General features: G+C 45.2%; 1 protein-coding gene and 1 non-coding gene across 2 annotated transcripts; one reads left to right on the forward strand and one right to left on the reverse strand.

The window, feature by feature from the left end:
• The first annotated feature begins 141 nt into the window (after positions 1-141).
• Positions 142-6,724, forward strand: LOC101753535 (katanin p60 ATPase-containing subunit A1). Its single transcript, XM_004969504.2, has 7 exons — positions 142-449; positions 1,686-2,151; positions 3,487-3,684; positions 4,362-4,606; positions 4,776-4,934; positions 5,663-5,750; positions 6,195-6,724. The coding sequence occupies exons 1-7, from the start codon at positions 331-333 to the stop codon at positions 6,474-6,476; spliced, it is 1,557 nt and encodes a 518-aa protein (XP_004969561.1). The 5' UTR covers positions 142-330; the 3' UTR covers positions 6,477-6,724.
• Positions 6,725-7,387: 663 nt separating this feature from the next.
• On the reverse strand, positions 7,388-7,459 carry TRNAD-GUC. Its single transcript has one exon. It is a non-coding gene; the product is annotated as a tRNA-Asp (tRNA).
• Positions 7,460-15,036: the final 7,577 nt, after the last annotated feature.

Below are 15,036 nucleotides of genomic sequence, written 5' to 3' on the forward strand. Positions count from 1 at the left end.
GGCGAACAGACGGATGTTGGGCTTTTGTCAATGACAGTGGGCCCTTAGACATCGACAGCGGCTGCTCAAGCGTCAGTGTCCCCGACGCAAGGCCCCGGCGAGGCGGCGACCTCCATCCAAGCCTCAAAACGGCCAGCGCCACCACCACCACGCAACGTTTCGTCCCCAAAAATTTCGAAACCAAACGAAGCCACACTGCACGTGCGCGACAGCTCTCTCGACCTCCCCCCTCCTTCCCGTCTTCTCCACCGAGCTGCTCGTCTCCTCCCATCCGACTCGCTTCGTCGAGAACCCCAGCGCCGGATCTCCGCGGCGGCGGCGGCCGCGGAAATGGCGAACCCCCTATCGGGGCTGCAGGACCACCTCAAGCTCGCGCGGGACTACGCGCTCGAGGGCCTCTACGACACCTCCATCATCTTCTTCGACGGCGCCATCGCCCAGATCAACAAGTGAGCTCCCCCCTAGTCCCTTGAACCCGGCGTCCCGGTTGCCCTCTTATCCCCGCTTGATTCGATCGCGATTATGCCGCTACGGCGATCGGTTGGTGTGGATCGCGACGTCTAGCCCACCCGGATCTGCTTGTCTGGCCGCACGGCTACGGATTTTCATTTTGGATGCTGCGCTTGAGTTGATTCGAGGTGGTAGTTTTGCTTCAGAGGGAGCATTGTGCTGAACCGCTGGTGGTTCTGTTGTTAGGTCTATCCCAATTTTTAGTTTGTAAAAACTAGCATCGGTTTGCATCAACTTGCAGTCATGTGGCTCTAATTAGGTGAAAAATTTGACCGTTTCTGGTGAGGAATTTAGCAAAATTTACTTGTAGATGAGTTCAATTTGCTTAGATTTGAATGTTGAAGATTTTAGTAATTGGGGTTTGTGACTCAGGAAAAGTGACTTAGAATCAATGTGCAAATGTTTTAATTTCCATTTCTGGCCAGAGAGTAGGCAGCTTTCTTTTGGAACATTGATCAGCTGTGCGTTGTTGCACTTTTAACCATGGATATCAATGCTTTATTAATCTTGCAAATTTCAAAATTTAAGTGGCGTGTTTGTACTAGAACAATGCAGTCCAAATGTGAAGCAAGTCTATGTATCTTATTGGTGAAACTGAATACTTGAAATTCAGCAACACCTCTGTTTTCTTGTTTTTCTTCTTTAACTATCACTAGAATTCATGGTGGATGATATTTTTCTTAGCACTACTTCTGTTTCATTTTGTTCTTTAAAGTAATCAATTCCTTTTCATTTTGTTCTTTAAAGTAATCAACTACATATATGATAAATGTGCGGGCACCTGGTTCCTAAGAAAAATGTTTTTTTCCCTTCTTTTACCTCATTTTATGATGGATAAGACTTGACTGTGCGGGCACCTGGTTACTTTAGATGATGCTATGACTCAATATAAAATGGATGAACTCTAAGAAAGTTATGGTTGAAGAAAGTAAACAAAATGTGAAACAGCTGGATGCTTTATTTAATTGAGGAATTTTCAAAATAGTATGTTGTGTATTTCCACTAGAACATTGCAATCCTGTCATGTCAAAGTCAGTATTTACAGATAGTATTTTATTAAGCACTGTCTTATGATGAATTGTTCAATATAATAATTAGTAAAGATAATTCAAAGCCTAGATGATGTATTTTCCTTGTTGTTCTTCATGTTATTAAGGCTAATCTTAACTCTACAGGCATCTAACTACTCTGGATGATGCTCTGGTTCGTACAAAATGGATGAACTGCAAAAAAGCAATCTCTGAAGAAGTGGAAATTGTGAAACAGTTAGATGCCCAATTAAAGTCCCTTAAAGAAGCTCCTGGTGCGAGGCGGTCCTCGTCACCTCCTATTCGCTCCAACAAATCATTTCATTTCCAACCGTTGGATGAGTATCCAACTTCATCACCAGCACCCTTTGATGATCCTGATGTGTGGGCTCCACCAAGAGATGCACCTAACCGAAGGCCTGCAAGAGGTCAATCTAGCGCAAGAAAATCCTCCCAAGATGGAGCCTGGGCACGTGGTTCATCAAGGACTGGAACACCTAGCCGTAGTGCAAAACCTAATGGGAGTAAAGGAAGCTCTGCAGTAAGATCATCAACTGCCTCTAGCACTGGTGGGAGAAAAGGAAAAGCAAGTTCAAGCAAGGCTGATTCTGCGGTAATTTCTGTCAAACAAGTGTTCTTTACAACGATTGGGTTCGGTATTTTTAGAAGAATTTTTTACGGAAGAAGAGCAAGTTTTTTCTTTGATGTTCGCCAAAACAACTCACTTTTCTTTCAATGGATCACACAGTGAGCGTATTTGGTATTTGGATATTATCCATATCAATGACCTGGTGAATCCTCTTACTCTTAATTAATCATTAGACAAAACTAATAAACTAGAAAAGATCGATATCAAGATAAAACTTGCACATTTTCCATTCTGAAATGTTCCATAGTAGGTGAATTAATTTACTAATTGACTAAGAAAATTAGTAGCCTTACTCTTCGGAATAGAAATTGGCTATTTCTACATAGGGAAAGTCGTGTGCAATGAAAAATGCAAGCATGATTTGGGGAGGTTAAACCTAAATCTTTTATATCAGAAAATATGGCGTATTTATTTTCGTAATTTCTGTTTTGCGCATTGGCATGGGCAAGCAACGTGACTTGAATCGATAAACTAGTGACTTGGTTTTTCCTTATGAAATTATGCTCACATCAATCTTCCTAGTAAAAAACCATACCTTTATAGCATTTAGAATATGCACTTTATAATCAATTCTCATTATCAATATCCGTTGCAGAATATGTCCTTCTACCTTTTAAACTAATTCATTCTTGGTGTACACAGGATGCAAGTACAAAATTTCTGTTGGGGTACTGCTGAGTCTATCACCTATTGCCACTTAACCCGCTGCTATTTCTAAACAGATCTTGATATTGAAGTAGTAGAATCACGGGGTCTCAAGTGGTCATTAAAACTTAATTTGACCTAATTTAGACTAGGTAGGCCTTCTAAGATGAACTCAACTAGAACAGAGTATTCATCATCATCACATATCTGCTCTGTACCTGTTTATGTGTGCCATGTTCAGGGAGGGCCTTAGGCTTATATAATACTGGAAAAACAATCAAATCTAATAGACAATATAATGATTCAATCAAATCACAACTTAAGCAAACAAACTAATGAACTCTCTTATCTCTGCTGAAATACTAGCATTTACCATCCGTTTCCTCTGTTCCTGGGTTCTATGCTTGTATCATGCGCATAAAGTGTGACAGCATACTCTACAGGAATTGATAAATGACTAACATAAAACTATGTTGAAACGATAGTGCCTAACTGCCTATCATTATATTCCAAATCAGAGGAACATACATGTATGCATAATTTACAGTGTACATTATTTCCCTTGTTATCATCGTTCTGCTAAGATAGGTAACTACAAGTTTCTTCAAAATCATTAAGTTTTTGAAAACCTTGTTTTTCAATTATTTTTTACAGAGTAGTGATGCTGAAGAAGGTAAGTCCAAGAAGGGTCAGTACGAAGGTCCAGATATGGACTTAGCTGCCATGCTCGAAAGGGATGTTCTAGACTCTACTCCAGGCGTGAGATGGGATGATGTTGCAGGACTTAGTGAGGCCAAACGACTCCTCGAGGAAGCAGTTGTGCTTCCTCTCTGGATGCCCGAATATTTCCAGGTAATAATTTATAGAGAAATTTGTCCGTAGGACAATGAAAATTTTGTAATTTTGTCTAGGCAAATTTTGTTTGCCTGCATGACATTAGTTTATCCTGCAGATAAGTGTTCTGTAAACCAATTTCCCTAATTTATATTCTGCTATGTTACCCCTTACTGGTTCAAACATACCACTGTAGCATATCTGAAAAATGCTTGTTCATTCTTGACAATAAAGCTAACCAAATTTTGAGGCACATGGCAATTGGAATGATCTGACATTACAATTATGCTGCCTTTATATTGTAACATGGAAATGATCTAGATATAAACATTTACCAGTTTTTATGCAACTCTAGAAGACATTCGGAATGATTGTGAACCCAAACCTTACCTTGCCATCAATTTGAAAATTTATGTTTATGGGCTTATGGCCACAGATACGTTTTAGCCTGAAAAGGGTGCTGCCTTTACTCGGTATCATGGAAAGTCTCCAGTTGGTTTTCTTAATTGTGATACCAATTTGGACCATGTTACTTTTTAAAAGATTATGAACCCAAATATTGCTAGAAGTTTGAATTTTAGTGGCATGATCTGCATGGTATTTTCTTCCCTTGTTTAATCTTTTTATCCAATCTAGATACTATAACACTATGTATACTATAGATACTAGCTCATATGCACACTATTTCTTATCAGGGTATTCGTCGACCTTGGAAAGGAGTTCTTATGTTTGGTCCACCTGGTACTGGAAAAACCCTTTTGGCGAAGGCAGTGGCTACAGAATGTGGAACAACATTCTTTAATGTTTCGTCTGCAACATTGGCTTCTAAATGGCGTGGCGAGAGTGAGCGCATGGTCCGTTGTTTATTTGACCTTGCGAGGGCCTATGCTCCAAGTACAATTTTCATCGATGAAATCGACTCCTTGTGTACATCCCGTGGGTATGTGTAGTTAATTTAATTTTTGGTTGATGCCTAAATCAACGAAATTTCCTTGAATACTTTGCACCATAAATATGAATTATACCTAGGCTCCAAACTTTTGTTGGACGGCATAAATTATACCTAGATTACCAGTTAATGTATTTATCCATTCTTTGTAAATATGCAGGGCTTCCGGTGAGCATGAATCATCAAGAAGGGTTAAGTCTGAACTTCTAGTGCAAATTGATGGTGTAAACAATAGCTCTACCACTGAAGATGGTCAACCGAAAATTGTTATGGTTCTGGCTGCTACCAACTTTCCATGGGATATTGATGAAGCACTGAGGTTGGCAAACTCTTTTCTGCTCATATTCACTTTACTTGAGTTACTTCTGCCTACTGACGAATAGATATTGACACCTGGAAGACGCATAAGATGATCGACATGAATCAGTCCTACTCTACCAGTAGTTGAGCTAGATTGCTTGATTGGCGCTGCTAGTAGTGTTAGATACTGCTAAAGCTAGAATCTGTATATTTGATTCCTCAAACTTATACCAGAATCTTATTCATGCTGCATTTGTCATACCAACATTTATTGGGTAAGATAATAGCTTCTCATGGAGGTAGTCTTTACTGCAGTATGTGTACAATGTAATTTATGGGAGGGGACAAATCTGTGTCTTGTATAAGCCATATAGCCAAATGCAGTCTGTAAGAATTAACACTTTTATGAGGATTAGAGGTGCCCATATGTTGAAATTAGGTGTGGGGAGCTGACATTGTTCACAGTTACAACCATTCGTACTATTTTTAGGCAACAGCCATGACTGTCAGAGTGATGTTCCCTGCTTTGTGCAGGCTCTCATTTTTGACTGGTTCCGCTAATACATGCCTACATCTAGAGCAGAACATGCTGCAGATATGTAGTTTTTTTTTTTATCTATTTTCACCTGGCTATGTCCTTGTTAGTCATGTGTGCTATGTGCAATGTTACTAATGTTGCCATTACTACCACAGTACATCTCTTGTGCCACATGTGGTTGTTGACTCTTTGATTCTCAATTGACTCAGGCGGAGGCTGGAGAAGCGTATTTATATTCCACTTCCAGATTTTGAAAGTAGAAAGGCACTTATCAACATTAACCTTAGAACAGTTCAGGTAAGTTGTGCAGACAGATTTCTTTCTTTTTAGATAAAGAAACTATGTTCCAGCCTTTTACAAGGTTTCTGGTTCATCATTGGGATATCTGTCCTGTTTCGTTCTGGGTCCTTTTCAACGGACTGCTTTAATCAACCATGCTGTGCCTGCACATGTTTAAATTGTTTTAACTGCGCATGCTCATTCTTGCCTGGCCTTTAATTACCTGGAATCACACGTTACCATAAGCTACATGCCTGCATCATACCCAGTATTTACGTTGGCCCTGTCATTTTCCTCCTTTTGAATCTCTGATTTTCCCAAAAATGATTACTTATCTCAGCATTGCACTGCAACTCTCTTCAAAATCACATTGCTCGCTACCCTGATTCCATCATATATGTTGATGACGGTTACTGCGTCGTACCCTCAGTTGCTTATTACGCACCTCCTTTTAATCAACAGATAGCTGCGGATGTTAACATAGATGAAGTTGCTCGGAAAACAGAAGGTTACAGTGGAGATGACCTTACAAATGTTTGCCGTGACGCGTCAATGAACGGTATGAGGCGAAAGATAGCTGGCAAGACCCGCGATGAGATCAAGAACATGGCGAAGGACGAGATAGCGAAGGACCCAGTGGCCATGTGCGACTTTGTGGAGGCTCTGAGCAAGGTCCAGAAGAGTGTCTCACCCGCAGACATAGAGAAGCATGAGAAGTGGATGGCTGAGTTTGGATCTGCTTGATACCTAAGCTCCTTACATCTTCACCTTTGTTTCGCGTGTGCTTTTGCCTGTTTCCCTATAAAAAGGTGTAGAATGATCTTCTGTCACCTGGTGGTGTTGTATCATAGGCCAGAGTCACGCTTGCCCATGGAACTATCCTGTTGATTTTCAGTGACGCTAGGAATTATAAAATTCTCGATTCTTTCAGTTCTTGAAACTGGAAATGCGTTTTCTGATCATGAAATGGAGCTCATCCATTAGCCGTGGCAGCCTTTGTTAGCCTTAGATGTGGATTGGCCCTGACTTCAATTAGGCATCAATCGACAACCGTTCCCTGTTGACATGCAGCCGTCATATCTGAGTCTGATACAAGCCCTTCTGGTTCCTGAACAGTATGTTTGCTCTCTTCCATTTGCTACACTATTCAGTGGCTGCAGCCTGCAGGCGCCTCTGAGGCACTGACCACTGAGCAGCAAGGCCCAGGACCAGGAGCACCGGTCGTCTGGAGCGGACGCTGGCGCCTGGCGGTCTTCCGCTGACGAGCTTGGCATGACACCAAGACCTGGAAGGAAAGTTCAAATGGCGCGGCTTTATTTTAAGGTAGTATCTGGTAGTATCAGACCTACTCCTTGTCATGCACGTAATCCAGACGCAGACTTGGAAGCCGTCTGAGCTTTCATGTGACTTCTCATGGTACAGCTACACGGCAGTCACTGTTCGAACCTGACATCTAACATCATGCATGTCTGAATGTTTACAGATTTCATCGGCGAAAGCTGAGCCGCCCGAATGAATACTGCTACAGACTTCATCGGCGAAAGCTGGCCGAACATACTAGTATGTGAAAATCGTCCGAGCAAAAAGAAAAGGGAACACGTTTGCAAGCTGCCAAGCTGCAAAAACCTGGTTGTGCAGACAGGGGGAAAAAAATACGCCGTTGCCGGGGATCGAACCCGGGTCACCCGCGTGACAGGCGGGAATACTCACCACTATACTACAACGACTTTGTTATACGAGAATAGAAACATTTATATCAGAAGAAATGTAACCATTACCATTTATCAAAGGGCCATTTATCAAATGGTATATTGCCCTGCAGATGTCCCGCATGGCATGTAGGAATTTACTGGCTGGTGGTACGACACTACGACTACCCCGCAGCTCGAGATTTCACCTTTTTGTGGCAGCCTCGCTGGGTGGGAATTGGGATGCTGTTGGTGTACATGAGCCCATCCTGCAAAGTCAAAGTAGAGTAGGAATGCAGAAGCGACCCCGCAGACCCGCACACTGCTACAGGGGTAGGGTTCGATCGCCGGTGCTGCATGCATGAGCCCACCTACATCATCATGGCATGCAACATTCAAAGTTTTGCAGGCAGCCATATATACCGGCGGCATCCAAGCCCGAGCAGGGGAGCAGAACCTCCTGCGGGCGCCATCCGCACGAACGTGCCTGCTCCAGTCTTGATAAAAAGGCGCAACCACCTCATTTACCCCCACGCGCTGTCGCTTGGTCAAAGTTGAAGCAAAGATATCGTGCACGCAGAGAGTAGGAGTACACCAACAAAAGGAACGAAAGGAACATGAACAGTGTCGCAGTTGCAGGAGATAGGACGTGAGCGAGGCAGAGGGTCAGAGGGAGAGGTAGCTGATCAAACCACTGGAGCCTGGAGACGAAGAACAGCATGCAGAATCGCAGTGTCGAAACGGCACCACGGTGACGAGCGCGAGGAGCATCGCGCGAGCCCAGAACAGAGATGCTACTGCTGTTGTTGGCACTGGGAGGCAGGAGGCTTAATGGCATCGCGCGCCCCATCTCCAATGCAATGCAATGCAAGGACGCCCCTGCCGGGCTGCCGGTGCACGCTGCGCAGCCCGGGCCTGGAGGCGCGTGGTGTGGCGTGGCGTGCGGGAGTGGTGGACACCTACCAGTAATGAGGTAGCAATTTTCCTACCCGCACGCACGCACGCACGCATGCGATGCGTGTTTCTCCCCCGGATTTTGTTCCGGCCCGGCCTCTGCGCGCATGCCGCTCGCTGACCCCGCATCCAGTGGCGTTCGCCGTGGGCCGTGGCACGGGTGCGGCTCAACGGCGCACGCAGCGGGCAGCGGCGCAGCGCACCGGCGCGCACGGCCGGGGACTGGCGATGGACGCGTGGGTACACGTGGCGTGAGTAGTGGTGGGGTCTGCCTGCCGCCTTCTGCACGGACGAACCGAGCTAGACCGACGTACGCATGCATGCAAGCAGCGGCCGGCATCATCCTTCGCGTTCCATCTCGGCAGCATCTCCTGTCTTGTCCGTCAGTATAGTGCTGACCGCGCACTAGGCTCCCTGGCGACGCAGTGCCAGTGCGCAGTTGGCATGTCATCTTTCCTTTTGTCTATTCCTGCGGGCTGTGCGACGACGCGCGCTTTTGTCAGCGTGCACCGACGCTTGCCAAGGCCGGCGCGGGCGCCGCCGACTGGAACGCGCGATGCCGCTCGGCAGCCCCCAGTCCTGCATGCGTGCACAGAGAGAGGAAACCTCCACACAAAAGGAGGGGAAAGGAGCGGATGATTCAGCGTTTGCGAGACGGAATGCAGCTAAATTCACTGATACTTACCAGGGCAACCACAATGTTTTTGGCAAAACAGTCCATATGAGAGGGGTCCACAGTGAGTAGTCCTTAGTTATGGAAAAAACTACAATGTTAGGAAGCAAGAAGAAAATTATCAAAGTAGAAAAAAATCATCTATCCCCACTTCTGATTGGCTGCAGTATACATGTGTAATATTTAAATGTACTATGAACGGGCCATAGTGTTATGGATGACTTTTGTTATTCCCTTCATATATATAGATTACTTGCACAATAATACTAAGTGGCTGACTACTTCTCTACCACATTGTGGTCGCCCTCGCACAACTAGCACAGCAGTCCCTCTACATTGATACGCTGCATTTGCTGCGCTCTCTCTGAACTTCGATCAAGATGTTTACTGGCTCGACCTAATTTTTACGTAAGAAAACAAGCATACTGAGTTTACGACTAGCAATTTTCGAATCATGCATTCATATCTACCACACTACATGCATTTTTTTTGGAAGTAAAACTACTACATGCAGTCAATAGGCTGTTGTTGTACGCATGTCTACCTGCCTTTCGCAGCTAGCTTCGCGCTCAGCTATATAGACAGACGGCGCCCTGCTCCTGCCCGCCAATGCTTTCTTGGCATCTGTTGCGTCCCTGCACACAGCACAAGCCTTGCATTGATAGGTCTCGATCCACCGATCGCCAAATACCGGTACACGCTGCGCTATCCCTTTTTTTTATAGAATAGGAGGGCAAGTTCCTACTGATTATATATTAAAATTGAGGAAAAAGGAAAGTAAACAAGCCTGAAAAACTAACAAGAGAGAAAAGAGGGTGAGGAGACTAAGCTAAGGCTACAAACTAAAAGGCCATCAGGGGACCAAGAGGTTACAAAGTGTGCAGCCAAAGATTCATAGCTGGCACAGCAGAAGGACGCACTCTAAGCAGCAGTAAGGAAAATTCAGACATGAATTAGGGATCTATCCCATTGAACATCTAATCATTTCTTATTGTTCAAATGCTCCACGACATCATGATTATAACTTCCATGAAGAAGGGAACTGCAAGCTTGTCTCTGATTTACCTAAAAATTTGGAGGATCGGTCTGGTAATGATTATTGAGACTCCAATCAAATTCCAACATGCTTTGGCAAAGTTACATTAAAGAAAGAGGTGTGCCACGATCTCCATCTTTTGTAAGATTACAAAAGATGCATAGTTCGCAGGTGTATGAATCAAGATCCATACGTTTCCCTCTGAGAAGATCTCTTGTGCTAAAACGATCATTGAGCAATAACCAAAAGAGTACCTTATATTTCGTCTGCGCGATCCTGGCTGCGCGTGCATGCGCGCACGCACGATCTTTCTAGTCGAGGGGAGTGAGCGTACGATTATGGTACGAGTACCTGAGGTATAAGCATAATCCGACATCACCTATCCCTCGATTCTCTCGGGCCTGGCTTATGTCCGTTCACCTTGGGCAGAGGCTATGTACCTAGCTTCCTAGCTTGCACGTCTACTTTGCTATTTGTCTACCCCAGATCTGTGCCTGAATGCCTGATCACGAGCAGAGAGGCACGGACCGTGCTTGCGAGATTTTGTACTGTAAGAGACAGGGTTTAAAGTCAACCCTGGGTGTAGTAGCAGCCACGTCCAGCGGTTAAAGTCACCAGAATAGTCAGAATCATCAGAAATGTGGCTTTACTGAGGGAAGCTATTCTGATCATACTCCGCTACACATGGTGGCCTAACTGAGAGAGAGAGAAGTTGTCATTAATAATTTTCAATTTCAAGAAACAGAGAATACCTCTCAAGGGCCATTTCGCTACTCAACATAGGAGGACACAATATATACTCGATCAATAGCACTCCTTCCGTTCGTGTAAAATGTATGGCCTTTTGGATATCAATACATGCATGCATCCTTCGATGTGCAACTTTGAACACAACTTTTTATACGAGCAAGATACTAAAGCTTTCAAGATTAATAATGTTTGTAAAAAGTATTTTAGCAACAATTATGATGCTACTCTTTCATACATCAATAAAAATAATTTTAATTAAATTGTTACCAGCTATACGTGGATAATTGGATTGCATTGCACAATGCGTCAATTGCGTAATAAGTAGCATCAGAAAATATATTTTGAAACAAAGCGTCGAAGATATGTACCCTCTGGTCTTCTGATAATTCACGTGCTTGAGAAGTTGAGATGCTTGCAGTGTGCATGCTCCTGTGGTAACTACTCACGCATAGTGGTAACATACACTACTAGCTACTAGCAGTATGCGATGGAGAAACAGCCGGCCGGGCTGGCCCAACCATTGATGGTCGAGCTGAGCCCACGCCGTCGTGTTGCGCTCGCATCGATCGCAGATCCGCCGAACAAGCGCGCGTTTTTGGAGGGGACGGCGCAAAGCGCGCGTATACATCTGCAGATGCCGCCGCGCTCCCCTCCCCTGTCCCCGGCCTCGACGCGTACGTATAGCTAGCTGCTAGCTGCCTGGCTGGGGCAGAGCGCCAAGTACGCGTACGCATACGCCCAGCGCCGGTACGCGTACACGAAGTATATATATATAAGAAGATTGCGAAGAACTGCCAAGCAAACCGATGCATGGAAAAGTGGAAATAATTAAAGCTGAAAAGGTACCAGCCCGCTCAAGATTTGTTCGACATGTCACATACGCGCATGGCACGCCATCTATCAGTTCCATTTACAGCATCCAGCAGTGAGATACTATTCATATTCATGCCGCTACAAACCATGGTACTATTAGGTGGTCACGGCTCACATCTTATTGCACAGTATAGCTGGAGTGTCGGCGTTGTAGCATACCGCACCTCACCGTGCAATGATGCCATTAATTGTAGATGGTCCATCCGGGTACGGTGTAGCAAACGAACAAAAGAGGACTCTGGAATAATGTCACCTGCTTGTAGTAGTATCTGCTAAATGCTACTAATAGCACATGCAGGGTATATTAGTTGCCTCAAGCAACCTTAAACTTGTACTGATCTGTGTGTACTACTTCTAGTAGCTAGCTAGGATATGCGTGAGATATTTGATGTACGTCCTTTTCACATGACAGTATACACACAGCCATTGGATAAGCAACAGTAGTTGTGGCTAGAGACAGAGCTAATCACGCCTTCTTATTCCCTGCTGTGGGCTGTGGCCTTTTGCAGTAGCACTGTAGCAGTATGCCCATTAATTCTTCAAGGCCTCTGATCACTCGGCCACATGCTGAAGAGAACCACCACCCACAAGTTTGCAAGAAAGCAAGCAAGCTTACAACTACGAGGAGTGGGATGAGAGGCTAGCTGTGGTGCATAGTGACATGCATGCAGGCTATGCCGCAGTCAGAGGTATAGCATGGCGATGGCTATGCAAGCATGCACGCTCCCTTCCTGTGCCTCTCCAGCTTGCTTCCATCCATGGCCCCAGCAGAGGCAGCAGACCAGCCGCTGGCACAGGGGTATAGCGCAGCCGCAGCGAGCGCTGGCGATGCCACGCCCCACGCCAATCGAAAGCAAAGGTATAAAGGCGGCCGGCCTCCGTCCCCGGGCCATAAATGAGGGCACAGTGGCGTTGCATGCATTCGACCCCTGCGCAGCCGCTGAATATTCCCTGCCGCCGAGCATTAACAGCCAGAGTTTGAATGGTCGAGGACAAGCATCCTCCTCCTCCAGTACTACCACCCCATTCTGCAGTGCAGGGAAGGGACGCATTGCAAAGACCACACACACACAGCAAGCGCAGCAGCGAGGGGCCAAGCTAGCGCTGCACCAGAGCACCAGCTAGCTGCAGCGAGCGTGACCAATCGGAGCACCAGACAGAGAGAGGCAACGCATGTGAAATATAGTGGAGGATGCATTCAAGGAAGGAAGGCCGGCCTGACCATCTAGAATGCAGCAACAAGGCCGGCCGGCCGGCCGCCGGACCGTCGTCTCTTCTTATCTTGTTTCGGTGTGGTACCGGCCGGCCGGCCAGATTATATTCCTTCTGCTGCATGTAAGGGTTTAGAAGGGGAATATATGTCTCTAATGCCAGTTATTGATTGATGAGGTGCAAGCAGGACCATTGTTAAGCACATCCGACGCACATCTGAGGCAGGCTGCACTTGCATATTATTGAGTGAGGCTGTGTGGGGATGCAGAATTTGGCATGTAGCACACCATTTTTTAAAGAAAATATTATTTTGAAAACCAACAGCAAGGATTCATCATGTGCTGGGTAAACTACTGAGGAAATGTTGCTGATGTGCCATGTGCAGTAACTATAGCTATACTTTCACAAATACTCCCACCGATTGCAAATATATATACAGGTCGTTTCAGAGTTGGCAGCCAGGATTAACTGAGCAGATAGGTGAAATGCCCATGCTAATCGTTTATCACCATGGTAGGTGTGCAAATAATGTTTTGTAACCTCCCATTTTCCCTTTACAGTGAATAACAGTCAAGAAAGGAAAAGGATAGAAGAAATGAGTTAAAGTTGCATTATTGGAACCATGGACTGACATATATTTGGAGAATATAAGAGAATGCTAAAACAACATACGTGTACTTGCAATTGGAGGTAGTAACTAGATAGTGCTTTGGAGAGGGAGCACAAACAAAATAGCTAAGCTCCCAAAAGGCACCAAGAGGAAGCAAACATGGATGCACTTTTGAGTTCCAGCTGCTAAACAATATATATGGTGGATAAGAGTAGTAGTAGAAATGTAGTAGAACAATACAACAAGGATAAAAACAGAGAGATTACATGCATACATCACAAAAGTGTAACTGATGCATTCCAGGCTCAAGACTTTAGACTACCTCCAACTCCACACTTACATACTAACGTAACAAAATGTTGCTCAAGAAGGCTATTGGAACCGAGATGTCTAACATCACAGAACAAGCTAGCTCCACGCCAAGAATGCGTCACTTACAGTCTCTTAATACCAAAGAAAAGAAGACCAGGAAAATTGAAACAAAAAGAAGCAAGAGAGGAAGTGGGAAAGCAATATCCCAAGATCGGGGTGCTGAACTGCTGATAATAAAGCTAAGAATAATCTAAGATACCTAGAAAAGAGAGACATGTATATATCTCGGACCATGACGCCTCAATTCCCCACGCGCTCACACCTCACACCGCCGGCCTCCATGCTCCTCGCGCACAGCTCGCAGAGCAAAGCAGCAGCGTGGTGGTGGGTGTGCGAGAGCTCACCGCGAGCTGCTCGCCGGCCGGCGGCCTCGCCTATCTGTTAGGCTTGTTTCGCTCCGGCTGCTCGCTTGGATCTCCAAATGCTGGCCAAGTTGCAGCTGCAGTGGAGCGGGTAGCGACGACGGCGCCCAGCTCCATTGGCGCAGGGAGGAGAGCAAGAAGATGTGGCATTTTCTCTTGAGCAGCTAGTTTAGTCTGAGGGTGAGGGGTAGAGAAGAAGACAATAGAGAAAAGGGGGTGGTGTTTTTATACTGCAAGCACAAGAGTGCGTAAAGACTAGAGAGAGAGAGAGAGAGAGAGAGGGGGGGGGGGGGGGGGGGGGGGGAAGGAAAAGGGGGAAAAGGGAGAAAAGCATTGCTACGCAGCTACAAAGCGAGCTGACAAAGTCGACACTTTTCCTAGTAGAAATTGCAAAATTCATTGTAATGCTGCGTTGCACAGTACTACTACATGACTACGTACTACGTGTGCATCAGTCTTGTCTTGCATTGGCCCATGCACACACGGAATCCAAGATACATTTTCCCTCTACGCTAAATAATTCAGGTCTTTTAACTCTTTATACACTGATATATAGCCTGATACTACACACACGCATCTCTGCTCTGCAAATGTGTGTCCACACTCTTGAGTTGTGTTTATTTATACTCACAATCCCGTTTCACAGTTCTCATATAATTAACGCCCTTCACTAGCCAATACCGAAATTCCAACATTATTTTATGAAAATTGCATTGTAGTGGATCGTTCAACCCAGAACCAGCCTAGCTGGAAAGTGGAAACTCTCGTCTACCA

This window comes from Setaria italica, chromosome V, assembly GCF_000263155.2.
Source record: "Setaria italica strain Yugu1 chromosome V, Setaria_italica_v2.0, whole genome shotgun sequence".
Taxonomy (NCBI): Eukaryota; Viridiplantae; Streptophyta; class Magnoliopsida; order Poales; family Poaceae; genus Setaria; species Setaria italica.